This window comes from Dryas octopetala, chromosome 1 (assembly GCF_963921425.1).
Source record: "Dryas octopetala chromosome 1, drDryOcto1.1, whole genome shotgun sequence".
Lineage (NCBI taxonomy): Eukaryota > Viridiplantae > Streptophyta > Magnoliopsida > Rosales > Rosaceae > Dryas > Dryas octopetala.
This window is the reverse complement of record NC_141366.1, coordinates 19,891,397-19,909,973: the sequence shown is the minus strand read 5'-3', so window position 1 is coordinate 19,909,973 and position 18,577 is coordinate 19,891,397. Positions and strand designations below refer to the sequence as shown.

Sequence of the window (18,577 nt, the reverse complement as noted above, 5' to 3'; positions counted from 1 at the left end):
TGGGTATAATATTTACTCATCACATTGCTGAGTATTGAGAGCTCACTTTTATGAGTTATTTTAAATGGTTTTATATGTTGAGTTTTATCTTAAAATTTCAGTGCAACTCAAGATAGGACACTTAATATATCTTATGTTGAATGTTTACTTATTCAATCAGTCATTGGTGATGTTAAACAATCGTATTTAACCAATATAATTTTTGAACGCCGATCATATTTTTAATAAATAATGTAGAAGTATAACTATTCAACTTAAAACCAATTAATAATTTGTCAAGATGCTCACAACATTTATATATAAGGTAATGCTTGGCATTCTCATATGCCACAATCTCCAACACGCCTCATTATATGTAAAGTGACTTAAATCGAATATGTTGACAATTTACATTAAGTGATATAAGAGCATGTATAGCCATTTAATCTAACATGTAGATTGTTTGCTCTAATAGTAAATAGAAGTATATTATCCAACTAAAAATAAATTGACAATTTATGAAGAGTCACAATTTATATTTCTTGTAAAAATATGACTGAATAAGAGATGGCAATAGCTTAATAAATATGGTAGAAATAGTCCATTTGATTGCGACAGATGCCTTTCAATTTACTTGGATGGCACTTTATGTCACAGCCCACTATTTTCATATGAGGTGGGGTCTTGAAACGACAAACCTCTGACACTGAGTCAGACAAGCAATGTGCATATAAAAGCCAAGAAATTGTGTTCTGCAACTTCTGTTGCACAGTCGCCAAAAAAAATAAAACTTCTGTTGCACACTAGTTATCCCAGAACAAATAATATCAGAGTTATGAGAAAGGTGAGTGCTTTATATAAAATTCAGCAGACTTAAAAACTTTGGTGAATCATTAACCATTTTTTGTCATTATGATTGCAGTCCTGCAGAGTAATCTTTGAGAAAGCATTGCTTTCAGAGGAAGAGATCCAAAGAAAAGCACTCACAGCCTATAAAAAGACTGTCAAGCTTATTGCTTACTCTATGTTGTATATTTGGAGTTTAATAATCTGATACAATCTAAAATAATTAATCATATAATGACATCAAATGATGATGAGTAATTTTTGATTACAAGTTCAACTATTTCATATCCATGAGCTTATTCCCCACAATCCAAGAAAAACTATAAATGGCAAACCCAAAAAAGAACAAAACTTCACAATTACAAACAATCTATTCAAAGAAAATAGTACACTCTCCTTGTCCTTTGAAAAAAAAAAAAAAACGACATCATCTGCTTCTTCCTTGACAATTCACTCAGTATAATTTTCTCTGAAAATTTCCATGTTTATTTGAACTATCATGTGAGATCTGCTGAGGAAGGCGCATTAAGAACTTTTTTTCCACCGGCAAGATGAACTTGATGAGCTGAAAATAAGACAGTTTGCAACCAACATTTTCTCATAGAACCTCACTTACATAACTCTTGTTGCAGAGGAGAAAGATGCTGGCATGGCATGCATGACAAACAATAAGAAGATTGAGTCGATTAATCTATATAACTTAACTACGAAGCGCTGCCACTAAGAGCTGGGGATGATGGTTCCAACGTAGCCAAATCCACAGATCAAGAACGTAATGGTTTGGAGGAAGAGGTATATAAAGTAGTTGTTCTTTCCATGCACATAATCATAGCATCCACAGACGAACAGAAAGAACCCAAATCCGAGCTCCAAGAGGTGAAGCCTATTAATAATGCACACCACGAATCAAAAACAATAAAAATTGCATATTAGCAGAAGAAGGTATGTAGAAATGTTGGAAAGAATAACCAAATCAACAAAGGAGTAAAGGACAAAGCAAAAAGTATTAAAGAAAAAAAAAAAAACACTTCTTAGGATTGTCCAACAGGTAATATTAATTTTCTAAGTGCACATGATTTCTCTTCTTCTCACTCTTAAGAAACTCATAGAGTTTATAAAGTTGGCTACTGTCATATGCTAGCCGTAGATTTAGGTGATGCTTAGGTTGGATAGAGCAATGCAGAGATTCTGATCTACAATAATGAAAAGGGTAAAGTAGAAAAAATATTCTTACTTGTGGGATTAGTCATGTTGTCAAATAATTTAAACCTACAGTACATGTGATTGGTTTTGTGCCAATGTCCACAAATGCAGAAAAGACAGAAGTCTCTATGTGCCAGTGTAGATGTCGTGTCAATGCAATTAGTTAAAAATTTCTATGCACATGACAAAATAAAATAAAAATAACAGCAGGTCCGCAGCAGAAAGAATTAAGTGTTAATGAACTTTACCTATTTCCAAACTTGAATCGGGGTTTCTTGAAGAATTTGGTGCTTGGTTTATTCTTGGCAGCATCAGCTGCTTTGTTCTTAACAATATCTCCTAGTTTTTCCGTGACAACCCACTCATTGGCCCTCCCTGTTTCTAGCAGGCCGATCAAAGTTGCCTTGGTCCTGTGCAAAGACATCACATTCTCGAAAAGGATCCAGTAAAATAAAAGGTGAATTGACCTGCAATGTTCAAGAATAAGATTAGTTTCATATGATAGAAGAACATGTAATAAAAGACAACTGATGAAGAAATCAGAAGTAGAGTCTACAAGACCTTGGAGTTCCAACTGAATTTAGAATGGTGATGATGGAAGGAATATAAACTGCTCCCCAGATTGGAACATAAACTTCGGGAACCAAAATGGTCAGGGGAAGTACAACACAGTAAAAGATGAAGGTCACCATGTGGGCTATGATCTTCCGAACAAAGAAGAAACTGTATATGACATAAAATTTCTTCCAGATTGTTACTTTCTGCAGTAGTACATACAAAAATAATATTAGAACATATTAATAAGTAGGAAAAAGATTAAATTGGATTGGTAACCCATCTGTGAATAATATCATTAAATTAAACTCACCTTAGTTTTTACTATTTCCATCACCATTTTCCTAAATAGATTAGCAGGACCACAAGACCATCGGTGCTGCTGGAAGCGGAAGGCATTGAAAGTACTAGGAAGTTCACTTTTCACCTGAATCAAAGATAATAGATCAGACGATGCATTCATGTGGTAAGATAGTTAGATGAATGCCACGAGCTTACATCATCTATCATGCCAGTAGTAAGATAGTCACTAAAAAGACCAAAAAGTAAAAGTTCTATTCATGAAGCATATAATCTTTACACACATATTGAGTCAAAGGATACCTGTAGGTCACCAAGGTACAAAAACTTCCAGCCTCTGAGACTAGCACGGACAGCAAGATCCATATCCTCCACTGTCGTCCGGTCTTTCCACCCACCAGCCTCGTTAATAGCAGCAATTCTCCATACACCAGCAGTTCCTGGAATATATTCCTATGTCAAATTTAAAACTACAAATACTATATGAGTTGAATGTTGCAGTTGTAATTAAAAGATGAAAACAAGTACTACCCATTTCATGGTTCAATACTTATCATTTTTAACAAGAAACTTATTTTATGTAAGCATCAGTATAGACCTGAGTAAATATATATGCAATATGCAATAATGTACCATGGTACTTTAGCAAAGTCCCAATTTATCTCCAATTACAAACTTGAAATTCCCAATGAAGTAGTTCCTATGATTGATTAGCAACTGCACAATGAAATTGCTAATCTGTATAAATTTAGATATTAAATTGTTCAGAAATCAGAAAATATATTATATGTTTTCCATGAGACAGTTATACCAGAATCATTTTTGTGACAATGACCTCCAGTAAATTGTGTTGAGAATGGAATTTGACCATTGAAGATCATACACTTCGTTTTCAAAATTCAAAATTCTGGCAATGGCTTGATTTTTAGCCAAGGACCAAAAAGTCTACCAAGTTTTCTATTTCATCCAAAACTTATTAAAACATGGCATGATGCATTAATGCGGATGATGATGACAGTGTAACATCTCTCCCTGCAACTCTAAAGTTGTGCAAAACCAAGTATTAGTCTTGTTAAACTTGGTCAACTTTTCTTTCTCATCTCTTCCAGTCACTCTCACATACCAACTATACATACATATATACATATATATTTGTCCAATTAGTCCCCATCAATTGGCAGATTTGAACCAGTTCTTGCACATGTAAACCCAATTAATAAGCAAGGACGATGCAGTCATTGTTTATTCAAATTAAACCACGACTGGTTTTTGAGAAAAATAGCTTACCGTTGAAGCCAAAGAAGGCATGTGTTGCTGACCCAACTTCTTGTTCAACTGTGAAATGGTAATCCAATGACATCTCTTGCATTCTTGTCAACAAGCACTCGTCCGAGTTCACTACAAAACCACATAATAAACAGTGTCAATGTCAATATAATTAATAATTATTAATTATTAATTATTAATAAAAATGGTGGTGATAATAATAGTAATATGTGGCCCATCAATAATATAAAAAGAAAACTTCAAGCATTTAAAAGTAGGAAACTGGGTGTCTCGTGCTCACGTGACACAAATCAGAGCCCGCCACGCTAGCATGAGCACGACAAAAAGAGCGTCGGTAAAGCAGAGAATGAGGGTCCACCACAAGGCTTACGGTACTACCCAGTTTTGGTAACAATATAACAGGCACGTGGAAAGTACTCGCTAGCAGATAAACCTTTTGAAAAATTAAAATGACAAATTTGCCCCTAACTTTCCAGAAATGGACTCCCTTCCGGGCACCTACGAAAATAGTTGACCATTTGATCCGTACATTCCGGGTCGTATGAAAAGCAACGCAAAAGTCACAAACTGCCACGCCCTTCTTCTTTTGCAGCAAAATGACAAACCTACCCCCGCAGTTATAGCACTGTTCATGGCGGAGGTGACACACTGACTCTGACTGAATGTGATTCTTATCCTATGTTCAGGACATATACGTCATTTCATGCAAAGATGAAAAATTGAAAACAAATAATTTTTTGTCTCATTAACGCGGATTAAAATATGGAATTAACGTGGAATGTGTGTGAGTGTTTAAAAGCTATCTCACACTTTGCACTTAAATCCCGCATCAAAGAAGACTTGATATCTGACATATTAAAAAGTGTTAGATTGTAAATTGAAGAATTAATGCATTGATAATAAGTTAATAACATACACGATTAGATACTTCTAGTTACTTTTTTAGCTTTTTCTAAATTAGGATACGAACTAAACGTGATCTGCAAGAGAAACAACCAAAACTGAAAAATTAGATGTGAGTCTCACACTTGGTGTGAGGCACTACTCCTAGTACTTTCTAACATTTTGGCAATGTGGGTCCCATTGTAGCCCTTGATGTAGGGCCAGCAGACAAACAAGTGTCCTAAACAGGTGGCCTGCTCCAGTGGGCCCAAGACCGTGATCGATGGGTTTCAGTCCAGTAGACCCCATGGCCCATGGGCCATGCACATGCCACACACACAAACTACATACAAAACAATACACAACAGATCCCGCCGACGAAAAAAAAGGAGTTTACCACAAAAAGAAAAAAGAGAGAAAAATCCAAAAAAATCAGACCACCGACACTCTGTGGAAAAATTTAATCAGAGCAACGCAATTAAAGGGTAAATAAAATAAATAAACCAAATCAGATTATTAATTAATTAGTGATTTAATTAAATAATTAATTACCGAATCTCCAACGAGCTTGAACGAGAGCAATCTGAGGGTTGTGGACCAGGAAAGGGATGGCTCGCCTGAGATAGTCAGGCTCAGGCCTGAAATCAGCGTCGAAGATGGCCACGTATTCGCAGTGTTTGACGTAGCTTCGTTTGAGCCCCTCTTTCAGAGCACCAGCTTTGTAGCCTCCTCTGCTTTCTCTGATTTGGTATATTATGTTAATGCCTTTGCTTGCCCATCTTTGGCACTCCAACTCCACCATTTGCTGCAATCAAATATTAATTAGCAACCCATTTGTTCATATCATTATATATAACAAACCCATGTCAGAAATTAAGTCTGAAAATTCAATAAATTCATATACATGCTCTGTCTGGCTTTTTAACAAACACATTGAAATCTGAAGGCAAAAGGGACCCAATTGTCACTTGAATAGTGAGAATGTAGCAAAAATTGAAAGGGAAATATGTTTTGGGGAGTGATCTGAGTGATGGATCATTTTCTGAATTGATGGTGAGTAGTAGAGTAGTAGAAAGTAGTACCTTGATCGCAGGGTCAGTTGAGTCATCAAGGACTTGGATCACAAGACGATCGGACGGCCATGAGAGTCCACATGCAGCTCCAATAGAGACCTTGTAGACCTGTGTGTGTGACCCAAAAAGAAAAGCAAGCACACCACCAGCAGAACCATACTTTTAGGCTTTTTTTCTCACAAACCCAGAATATAAAAATGGCTAAAAGGCTAACACACACAACAATGCTCATCAATGAACACATCTAAAGCAAAGCATTAAGCAAAGTACCTCTCTTTCATTGAACATGGGGATTTGGACAAGAACCACAGGGAAATTAGAGCTGCCCAGCTCCAAATCCTCCTGAATGGGCTCGTAGTTGTAGCGCTTCTCTGGCTTTTTCCAGAAGAGTTTGACCAAAACGATGACTACCCCCATGTAAACCCTCTCCATGAAGAGCATGAGAGACATGGCCAAGGAAATGTACACTGCAACTCTCAGAAGAGGGACTATCAATGGGGCTTTGATCAGCTCCCAAATCAGCCCAATTTGGCCTGCAATGTCATATGTCCCCCCCTGGAATGTTTCTGGTATCAGAATTTTGTTTGTGCTCTCAGCCATAGTACCCAAAACCAAGTTAACCAACCCCCAGATCTCACTCTCTCTCTTTAACTCACTCACTCACTCTGGTTTAGTTGGTGAAATGTGACCCAATGTGGTATGGTATATAAAAGTTTTGGGGCTCAAATCCAATATGGAAAAACCAGAAAGAATGGGGTTGGAAGTTCTTTGAATTTAGAGCAAAAAGCAGAGAGGAAATTGTCTGTCTGTCTGTCTCTCTCTCACTCTCAGAAATGGAAGGTACAGGAAAGGAATGAATCTACACTTTCCCTTGTTCTAAGGCAACCCCTCTCTCACGATCTGTGCCAACCCAATACTTTCTCTGCTTCTCTTTGTTACCAAAATGAAGCAGAGATAGAAGTGTATTGAGGCAGTGTGATAGAAAGAGAGAGACTATGAGAGAGAGAGAGAGTGTGTGTGAATCCCTGAGGGAGAGTGAGAAAGAGAAAGAGGGTCATTTTATTTTTATAGTCAAGCTTTGGTCCTATTTGGGATTTGCATATTTATTTATATTTATTATTATTGTTATATTTCTTTTTCTTTTCTTTTCTTTTGCCAGACTATATATGTATTATTGTAAATTTGTAATTGCCTCATTACTCTCGTTTTTAGGTAGATTTCCTTTTGCCATCAAGAGAATCATCATACCTTTAACTGTTCCAACTCCTAGTCTGAGTCACAAGGCACACTTCTTGACCCAAAAATATCACATGGTATTCTTTTGTTTTTGGTAAGATATACAAGGTATTGTTTTTTGGGTATGAATATCACAAGGTATTTTTTTTTCTTTTGGGTAAGAATATCACAAGGTATTAATTATGACAAAAGAAATTACAAGGTATAATAAAGTGCAAAAGGGCAGCACCGTCATTTCAAAATGAGAGAGCATCTCAATTATACTTATTTTTATTTACTTTTAGTCTTTTACATTTGAATTCGATATCTTCTTTTCCCCAATATTATTTAACTGAAAATAAGATTTTAATTATTTACTTTGTCTTATTTTTGCTTGTTTAGATTAATATTTTATGTAATATATATCCAATTATTTATATAATTTTATTCTCAATTAAAATCGCTACAAAATCATTTCATTTTGCTCCCTACTATTAAAAATTAGAAATATACCTGATATTAAAAGTCAAACAAAAACAAGCAAAAAATTTGAATCCACATTTCTGGCGACTTCCTTCTCTAATTCCTCCGGCCACTTCCTTCTCTAATTCCTCCGAGCTGATCGATGTCAGGCCGTGGTGTGAGCTTCAAGCCTCAATGTGCACAATCAATCATTATTAGGAAAAGTTATTGGATATAACTGATATATCGCCACATGGTGTAACCAATCCACGTGTAATAGTATTATTGGACGATATGTTTATATTTGTAGGGTATAGTATTAATAATAGGCTTAATTATCGATTTACCACCCAAAACTGTAACTTATTCCCATTTTACCACCTGAAAGTTTTTTTTGTCCCAGATTACCACCTGTAACTTACACCCGTGTCTCATTTTACCTTGTTCCGTCAACAATTCCGTTAATGCTGACGTGGCGCGCTGGATGTGCGCCACGTGTCACATCTTTTTTTGTATTTTTTGATTTTTTGTATTATTCTATTTTTATAAACTTTGAAAATTAATTAAAAATAGCTCCGAGCTTAGAAAAATACACGGAAAATTCCTACTGACTTGTCTTGACTAGTACTAATTTACTATGGGGTCAAAATGCCAATTTTCCCTCTAAAAATTTTCAAAAAATTTGGAAAGTCTAAATTTATTTCTAGAAAATTAAAATACTCCAGACTCTTTGGAAATTCATAGAATAATCTCACGAACTCCAAAAAATATGAGGTCTGCACCGTTAGTCTTCTAAAAACTAACAATACCTTTCTCGTGAACACTTGCTACCTTCTAAAAACTAACAATACCTTTCTCGTGAACACTTGCTACCCAAAAGACTTCTCGGTCTTAGAGGAAAATAAAATTCCCTATAAAATAAATTCTAGAAAAATTCCTACTGACTTGTCTTGACTAGTACTAATTTACTATGGGGTCAAAATGCCAATTTTCCCTCTAAAAATTTTCAAAAAATTTGGAAAGTCTAAATTTATTTCTAGAAAATTAAAATACTCTAGACTCTTTGGAAATTCATAGAATAATCTCCCGAACTCCAAAAAATATGAGGTCTGCACCGTTAGTCTTCTAAAAACTAACAATACCTTTCTCGTGAACACTTGCTACCCAAAAGACTTCTCGGTCTTAGAGGAAAATAAAATTCCCTATAAAATAATTCTAGAAAAATTCTAGAATTTCTGTAAAGTCTCAAAATAATTCTCTAAAACAGGTTTTTGGTAATTTTTCAAAATATTTTTGAGAATTTTTCCAAGAGTTTACGAAAATTCTAGAATTTTTTCTAGAATTTATTTAATAGAGGAAAATTTATTTTAATTTTTTAGAAATAAATTTGGACTTTCTAATTTTTTTAGAAATTTTTAGAGGGCAAATTGGTAATTTAACCTTATAGTAAATTAGTGCTAGTCAAGACGAGTCCGTAGAAATTTTTCGTGTATTTTTCTGAGTTTGGAGCTATTTTTAATTAATTTTCAAAGTTTATAAAAATAAAAAAATGCGAAAAATAAAAAAGATGTGACACGTGGCGCACATCTAGCGCGCCACGTCAGCATTAACGGCCAGATCGTCAGCATTAACGGAATTGTTGACGGAACAAGGTAAAACGGGACACGGATGTAAGTTACAGGTGGTAATCTGGGACAAAAAAACTTTCAGGTGGTAAAGTGAGATTGAGTTACAGTTTTGGGTGGTAAATCGATAATTAAGCCTTAATAATATATGCCCATATTATGCATTTGTTGGGTAGCCTAATTGGAAGGGCTGTGGAATTGTCCACTCTACACTCAAGTTGGATCTCCCCTCCCCCAAATCAAAAAAATATTTTCTCATATTATAACACATAAATTGGTTATATCACGTGACAATATATCAATTATACTGAATATTTTCTCTATTGTTAGGTGTGAGTAATATTTTTTTCTATGTTTCTTAGTATTTTTTATTTGAAAAAAAAAAGTCAATTGATAAAACTAATGAGGGTTAAATGGTAATTTTACTATTTAGTTGACCTAGAATCAAAAGTTGAAGTTTTAACGGAAAGAGAATCCCTCAGTAAATCATCGGAGATCTCATGAATGTACTGCAATTACCATTAGTTGGTATTGACTAAAAAGAAGCTCAATACAAAATAATGACTACAGTCACTATACCCTATATTTGGTTGACTTCTTAAAAAAAAGTTCCTATATATATACAAGCTAGTTCACCTTTGTTGTGAGGACTTAGTCTTTTTCTTTTAAATTTTTTTGATCTGCTTTTTTAAAAAAAAATAATTTATATGATTTTTTTTTAATTAAGAGTAGGTGATCAAATTTGAGTGCAAAGGCAATTATATGACCCTTTCAATTGGATTACTCCAATAATTGTTTCAATCTTAATGACTTGTCTTCCTTCAAATATGAAACACATGTCTTAAATTGTCTATGGCTAAAAAAATAAGAAATGTAAACCGAATTATATATGATCTTGATAATGAAGAGCATTACTATCCATCGTCTATGTGGATGATTTGAGCCATTTACTATATAGATCACACTGTGAGACTCAGTTTCATCTTAGCAGATTGATTATGTAGACAATCAACCATAGGATAGTTCTAAAATTTTATATGAGTAAGTATAAAATTGTTGAATAAATTGCTAGCAGTAAGAGTATTTTTCTTCTTCTTTTTTGGGCTCTAGCTATACCACATTCTAGGGCTAGGTAACTTAGTGGTTGTACTCCTCTTTAACTCTTTTTATTATTATTTTTTCTTTTCTTTTACTATGAAACTTTGTAAAGGATATTGTTTGGATATGAAACTATGTCTGAGCCCGTGAAAATAGAGGGATGCCCATCTAACTTGCATGAAATTTAGGTAAACCCCCACAATACATCATGTGACCATCAACTTTCAAGGGCTTGGTTAAGGTTCAAGTCTAGGTGTTTCTAAAGTTGCCTTGAAATTAAAAAGAAAAAACTTTTTTTTTTTTTTTTTTAACTTATCATATGCAGAAAGCATATTCCTATACGAGTACAAGTTGGATTCTAGAATTTTATTGTACTAGTTGTAAACTGCAACAATATTGGTCAGTACGTCCGTATTTGAACGTACATATTGGGAAAATAAAAATATAGGTAATATTTCTCATTCATGATGTTTATTACCACTTTATTCAATATTTGCTACATATAACTAGATCATGGCGCACTATGATTGATTGATATGTGTGATTTTATTTATTATAAAAAATTAACGGTTACTAATATGTTGATATATGGCACACTAAGTGGAGTGGTAATAGCATGATTAAATGATTAATGGTGGTAAGCAAAATTGTACTCCTAAAATTACAAATAAAAACAAACCAATTAAATTTCCGGCACCATTCGGGAGGAAGAGAAAGAGAGAAGAGTCGCAAAGGAGAGAGAGAGGGGAAGATAGGGGAGGATGAGTTGGCGGATGCTGGCGGCAGGGGAGGAGGAGAGAATTTTTCTCTTTTTAGATTTTATTTTTCTCTCATATATGAGTGAATTGGGAGTACAGTGAGCAATTGGGGGGGGGGGGGGGAGTAATAATAGAAATTTCTTTTGAAATCCTACATCTGCTTCCACCTTAAGTACTCTTAACAGATATTAAGAAATCACAAGTGAAATTCATGGCGAAAATTTAGTGTAACAAATTGAAAACAAAAGGTCTACAAGGTCTAGAGAAGTCAGCACAAATGTTTGAAGTGTGAAAAGTTTTAATTGGAGATTAAAATTGGGCAAATAATTTTGGTAATTTAGCTGTCAAAGAAAGAGAAATATCGATCAACAAAGTTCCAAGAAATGATAACTCTTTTGTTCTTAAAAATGTATTATATGGTTCAGATTTAGATCCATACACCCATGTATGCATGCTTGCTTGAGTATTATATCATTGTAAAGATGGAATCATTTTGGCTGTAGATCGAATTGAACATGCCCTTAATGATTTTTCTTCTGTACGTAATTTCATATTTTGTACATATAATATATATATGTGTGTGTGTGTGTGTGGTCACTAAGTCCTAGTGAATTGACTCGAATGGGTAGCATAGAGAAAGTAAAATTTTCAACCTTCAAAGTCTAGTGGTAGTGTACAAATTCAATTGAACTTTGGAATTCTTATATAATTCTATCAGAATCAATGGAGCGAAATTAAAGGGCTAATTATGTTTTTGCTGCATTCAATCACTCCGGCCATAATGGCACTCAATGAGGTGTTTTCTCTGTTTCTGGAAACTCATCAAGTCTCAAGGATGATTTTCTTACTATTTTCTCTTCTTCTTTTGTTCGTTTAGAATTTCATAATTTTCTTTTCTCTTTACCTCTGATGTATATGGCTCATATTAATGAGGAGATGTGTTGGCTTTTGGTAGATAATTAGTCCCCTTCTTTGGTATTTTTTAGAAACTTTATGTTTCTCTTCTTTCTCATATACATTGCACACCCAAAGAATTTGTATCAAGAGATAACTGATCGAGGAACTATACATTAAGAGTTGGATTCACTTAAATATCTTAATATATCCTATTTTAATAATGAAAAAATCCAAGTCATAATTATAGTCTAATGACATGATGTTGAAGTAGAGTCCAATAATTATTGCTGATTGCCGGAAGATAGATTGAGAAATTTATTGCAAGATCTATTAAATTATTGTAGCTAGATTGCTTTTAATTCCACAAAAAGATTGAGGATTAAGAGACTGTGGTTGTTAGTTTTTTGTTAGAGATTTATTTGTCATGTTGTTATTTGGTTTCAACATAGCACCATTCTGAATAGCACATAATAGAAGCCATTCTCTAGCCAGCGCTTTCACTTCTACTACAACATAGCACATTCCACACTTCATTTGCTTATGCACTCTTTTTCCCTCATTCATTACTCGCTAAATTTGAATAAAAAATGTATATATTAACGGAATAATTTTAATTTGCAAAATTGAAAAAGTCAAGATTTTTAATTTTCTAAATTAGAAGTATGGGTTTTGGGTTTAGGGTAAGATATGAATGGAAAGGACCATTTTGCCCTAAAAAAAGACCCCACATGATTGGCACATGATGCTATGCAATCAGAAATTTGGATGAAAAAAGTATAAATTGATGAAATACTCTCAATTGGCAAAATTGAAAAAGTCAAGGTCCTTAATTTTTCAAATTAAAAATATGGGGACCAATCTGATACAAGTGTAATAGTTTGTGGACCAAAACAACATTAATCCCTTAATAAGAACAAAGACATTACGTATAAACTTGCCCTGCCCTTAAAATCACAGTAAAATAAGACCATAAAATGACCATAAGCAACAATGGAAATGCAATTTAGTATTTTTGTAAAGATTTATAGTTCAATTGTTTTTTTCATATTACAATTTTTTTCTTTTTTCTTTTTTGTTATTTTGATCGCCAAAGCATAATTCATTGAAGCAAATAAAGTAATTACATAGTATCACGGAGAAGAGGTTCCAACCAAGGAGGAACCTCATCCTACCATGAATGAAAGTCACTACAATATTCAAAGCAAAACTAGCAAGTGCAACTTAATTAATTACAATTTTTAGATATATTAATACATGTAGAACTATCAAAGACACCAAAGCCCAACCCTTTTCCTCATAAGATGCTTGTCTGATGCAAAATACTCCAACAGGCTCCTAAACCAATTTATGATAGCTTAAGCATCCGATCGACTAAAAAACCACAGCTTCAACACCTACAATCAAACAATTGTAGCCCGCAAAAGATTGTCAATATTTCGACTTGATGGGATGAAGATATGGGCAATCACCACCATAACCTCCCCTACCGAGACTATCCCAGTCCGAAGAACAAGATCAACACCTCTAGCCCCTGTCGCGGGGACAAAAGCACGTACCGCTTACGCTAACTTTCAATACAACAATTAACTAACAAAATTCTTCTTGATTGATAGCCAAAGAAAACCCTAAGATCAAGAGAGAAACTCAACAACCAAAACTAAATAGAGTTTATGGTGGAACCCTAGTCAAACCCTCGATCAAGATAAGGAATTGACAAAACTAAAACAACTAAATCAAAAGCCTGCAGCGACCTAGAATTCCAAGCTGCCACAAACAAAAGTGTGAGATTTTTTCTCTCTAATAGGTAGAGTTTTTTATTTTCTTAGTCTACTTGTTTGCCGAAGTTTACTTACTTCATACTTTTCCTATATTACAATTGTTTTGTTGTTGTTGTTGTTGTTTTGAGATTCTAAATCAAAATTAAATTAAATTGACAGTATAATTTTTTTATATCTTCCATTTTGCTCATGTGGACGAAGTAATAATCAACAAAATTCGAGTCATTTTGTAACAAAATAAAAATGGCAAATCCTAGGCGTGTTTTCATCCTAGAGCCTTGTGTCAACTCTCATTTTGCACAACTCTAAAACATACAACCATATAAAAATATATCTAATGAATAAAATCATATATATTTATTTGTGAAATATAACAACTACCTATAATTGTTAAAAAAAAAAGTATATATATAGATATATATCAAGTCTGCTTCACCTTTGGAGATCCCATTTTACACGAGCAGTCTTACGTAAGTTTTGTTTATAACTTTATATGCTTGTTTATGTTTTATGAGTTTATTAAATCATAGAGAAAATGCATAAATTATATAATAAATTATTCCCAAATTCAGTTTTTGAAAGATTTTTAACTGTAAACTTAGCAAAATAAAAGATTAAGTAGAATGACAACTATCCATGTATGCGCGGGCGAAAGTAAAAAGTTCTACCGAGTGCTCGGTAGCTTGTCAAGAGCTCGACGAATGCAGATGCAAATTGGTCGAGCTAGGTGAGAACCACCGAAAGCTTAGTAGGAATTGTCGAGCGCTCGGTAGACAGATTGGCCTTCTACTTAATTTTTGGGCCGGCTGGGCCCTAACTTATCTTTTTTTCTCATTATGGACATCTACTTAAAGGATAAATTACTCCTAAGTCCTGCTTTTTATAAAATTTTAACCATGAATCCAGCCAATTAAAAAAATAAGTTTAAGCCCAATCTATCTGTGTATGCGAGCGCTGAGACAAAAAAAAAAACACTCCAGAGCGCTCGGTGGATGCAGATGCATCCGCATCTACACATTTTTAGGTTGCAGATACATCGTTTTAGGTTGCAGATGACATATTTTAAGTTGTAGATGTAGATTTTAGGTTGTAGATACATCTATAAAGCGCTCGGAAATCTCCACCGAGCTATCGGTGGGAATTGCCAAGTGGACAGTTTGAGTTTCTACTTAATTTTTAGGTCGGCTGGGGTTTGACTTAAATTTTTATTTTTATTTTTTTTTATTTTGGGTTTCTAATTAAAGCACCCTAAAATAAAAGCCATAGAAAACAAAATGAATTGACGATTCACTTCAAAAAATTTAAAGCAAATTACAACTTGCATCCTTGAGGTTTGGGAAGTTTCACAACTTGCACCCTACCGTTTCCCATTTCAATTTTTTTAATTTAGTACCTAACGTTTTGATTTACTTACAATTGACTACTGTCGTCTGTCTGATTGTCTAATCAGACGTTAATTGATGATGTGGCAATTGTGGGTCTCACATTTTGTTGACTTGTCAGGCCGAACAACCTCTTATACTACCCCATAAAAAGTGTTTTAAGTCGTTTAATATGGATTTTTGGTTTTTGAATGACTTTCCAAAATCCATATCAAACTTGATGAATTGAAAATGTACATGCAGAGAGGTCATTTGGCCTTTTAGGTTGGAAAAAATGTGGAATTCGTAACTATCAAGTCATTAATTAATGTATAATTAGACAATCAGAAATATAACAGTAGTCAATTGTAAATAAATCAACCATTAAGTATTAAATTAAAAAAATTGAAACTATAAGGTGTAAGTTATGAAACACCCAAAACTTCAAAGGTGTAAATTGAAATTTGCTAAAAAATTTATAACAATTGCTTGAGCAATTCTCCATTTGCTTGAGAACGACTCAAGCAAAGCACGATTCCTCATGTGGGAATCCTTCTTAACTCAAACTTGGTACTTAAGAGCTAAGAGTTTTTAGTGGCAAAAAACCAAAAAAAAAAAAAAAAAGAGAGTTAAGAGTTTTTATTACTAATCATTAACTGACATATATATTATAATTTAGAGTTAGTTAGGCTACCTTAGATATATAGTTTCAAGACTGTGCTTAACCTGCTTCAATTACAAAATTAAATGTTAGTTTAGAATCATATAATTATGATTAGATTAAATACATACATGTGAAACATGCCAAAATGTGAAGATTAATTATATTCTTATAGGTAAGAGGGATTTGTTTGCACAGCTATGAAAATAGTAATTAAGTAATAGAGATATCACTTCCCGTTGTAAAAATACATACCTTAATAATGCACACATTGGAATGTGAAACTTGCTAATGACCCAAAGGAATTGCTAATCATGTGGATCATTAATGACATGAATTTCAGAACTCAGGTTTAGTGTATATTTTATTAAAATATTAGCCATCGCTAACCAATAAGCATAAACTTTTTATTTTTTTATTTGGAAAGTGGGAAGATCAAACTTGGGTGCATTGTAGGTAATCCTTCAGTTCTTTCAACTGAACTATCCAATAACTACAACCAATAAACATACTTAGCAGAGCCTTGATTGATGGGACATGTATGTCATTTTCTCAAAACTATGGATTGTTTTTTCTTTTGAACTATAGATTAATTAGTTAAAGTTTAGATTGGGAAATCTCATTTCCCAATATTAGTTGCACCCATTAATTATTAGGGAGACTTAGAGTTTAGTCTATTTTATGCGTCTTTCTTAGACTAAAACTGATAGTGATTTAGGATTTTTAATTAAGTCATTTTTTTCTACGGCTTTATGTTAGGTTTTAATTCTAAAATTTTGGGCTCCGCCCAAAATTTCGAAGTTAAAACCTAATATGCAGCTTCTACAAAGCCCACTCTACACCCTAGGAGGAGAAATACCCTTCAAATAGGGAAAAATCAAATCTGGGAAGGACTTTATTATGAATTAAAAAGATTTTCTTATAAATTTTAAAACACCCCCGGTCTCCATCTAAAAACTATTTTTCTAAAGAATCTAAGCCTAATTATCTCTAATTATTATGACATTAAAAAACTAGTAAATGCAACAAGTTAAAGCAAACCATGTGTGAATTTGGCTCTAAAAAAGAATGTGGGAATTAATTTTTAACCAATTGTCATATTATACATTTTCATATATACAGTTTCGATTAGGTGTGGATGACTGAATGTGTTACTGAGCGCTCGATGATAATTTTTTAAAATAGGCGAGCGCTGCTTTTTCCGTTGAGTTTTGAGGGTATACCCAGATGAGTTACCTCATCCCTTCTTAAGATATAGAATGGTCTTGATGGAGACGTTATGCAAGGATTTAGCTCTGGAATTTTAAGAAAATTCCAAACTTCTAGAGCTAAACCATAACATAAAAGCTAATAAACCAATGTCGAGTGCTTAATGCTGCAAAATTTTATACTACCGAGTGCTCGACACTGGGTGCGAATGTTCACACCTAAATGAGACTGATATATATATAGAGGAGTGCTCTAAAACTAACTGGTTAGCAAGTTAATACGAAGCTAACCATACTTTTGAGACTACCACATAACTAATCTCATAATTCGAACCGTCAATTATTTAGGTCATACTTCAAAAATTATCATTGGAAAAAATTAACTAAATCGAAAATCATTTAGTCATCTAATTGAGATCAAATAAATAGACGATCAGTGTTTTCGATAAAAGCATATAAATAGTTGTTGTTATAATTAAATGACTAAATGACTTCCGATTTTAGAGATTTTTTACAGGGATGATCTTTGAAGTAGGGCCTAAAAAATAGACGGATTTTGAGATTATATTGTGCGCTGAGCCCAACAAGGTAGTTAACTTTGAATTAACTTACTAACTAGTTAGTTTTAGAGTATTTTTGTATATATATATACACAAATATTCTTCTATCTGGTGTGTGTATTCAGTATTGGATCAATCTAATATGTTTTTTACGTACGTAGATATTAAGTTTTAGCTTTCAAAATTTAAAAGTTTTACATGCTAAAGTAATTCTGTTAAAAATGAGATGAAAAAATGGAAGAAAGAAATTGTCAATCGAAGCAATTATATATATTTGTGGCAGTTGAATTTCTTTAGTTCAGATCCATCGGCCTTTCTTGCCCATCGATTGGCAATTTGGCATTAATTCTGTAACTTAAAAATATCTGGACATTAGAACTTGAGAAGGGTCATTTTCAAAATTCTCAGTTCTCACAACCCTAACCTAATCCCACTGCTAGCTACTGCAAGACCCCTCCTTTGTTCCCTTCTGATCAGCTGAAAAAAGTAGAGAAAAGAACTAAATCCACCCAGCCACCACTTTTATTTATTATTGGTGCTATCTTTATCAAAATGGTATAAAAGCTACCTAGCTAGGAGCCTAGGACATCAGCATAGCATAACATCTACCCAAATTAAGTTAACCAAAAAAAATCTAATTACATTTGGTATTTATTCGTTTTATAGTTTGGTAATTAAATGGGGTTAAACAAATTAACCCTATATCTCTTTGGATGCTGGTAATTCTGACTTCTCAAAACGCTTTGGGAATGTGAAGCTCTAAGCCTCTAATCAAAAGAGGATAATGCATGTGCCAAAAAGTTAGACATTGTGACCCACACCTAACCCC

The 18,577-nt window shown here is 33.6% G+C and overlaps 1 protein-coding gene across 1 annotated transcript; it reads right to left on the bottom strand.

Moving 5' to 3' along the window:
• Positions 1 to 1,030: 1,030 nt before the first annotated feature.
• CSLA02 (cellulose synthase-like A02) lies at positions 1,031 to 7,146 on the bottom strand. The gene is made up of 9 exons (XM_086242360.1): positions 6,396 to 7,146; positions 6,135 to 6,233; positions 5,605 to 5,857; positions 4,171 to 4,281; positions 3,187 to 3,323; positions 2,897 to 3,010; positions 2,590 to 2,789; positions 2,277 to 2,495; positions 1,031 to 1,708 (listed from the first exon to the last, which is right to left on the bottom strand). The coding sequence occupies exons 1-9, from the start codon at positions 6,723 to 6,725 to the stop codon at positions 1,546 to 1,548; spliced, it is 1,626 nt and encodes a 541-aa protein (XP_086098486.1). The 5' UTR covers positions 6,726 to 7,146; the 3' UTR covers positions 1,031 to 1,545.
• Positions 7,147 to 18,577: the final 11,431 nt, after the last annotated feature.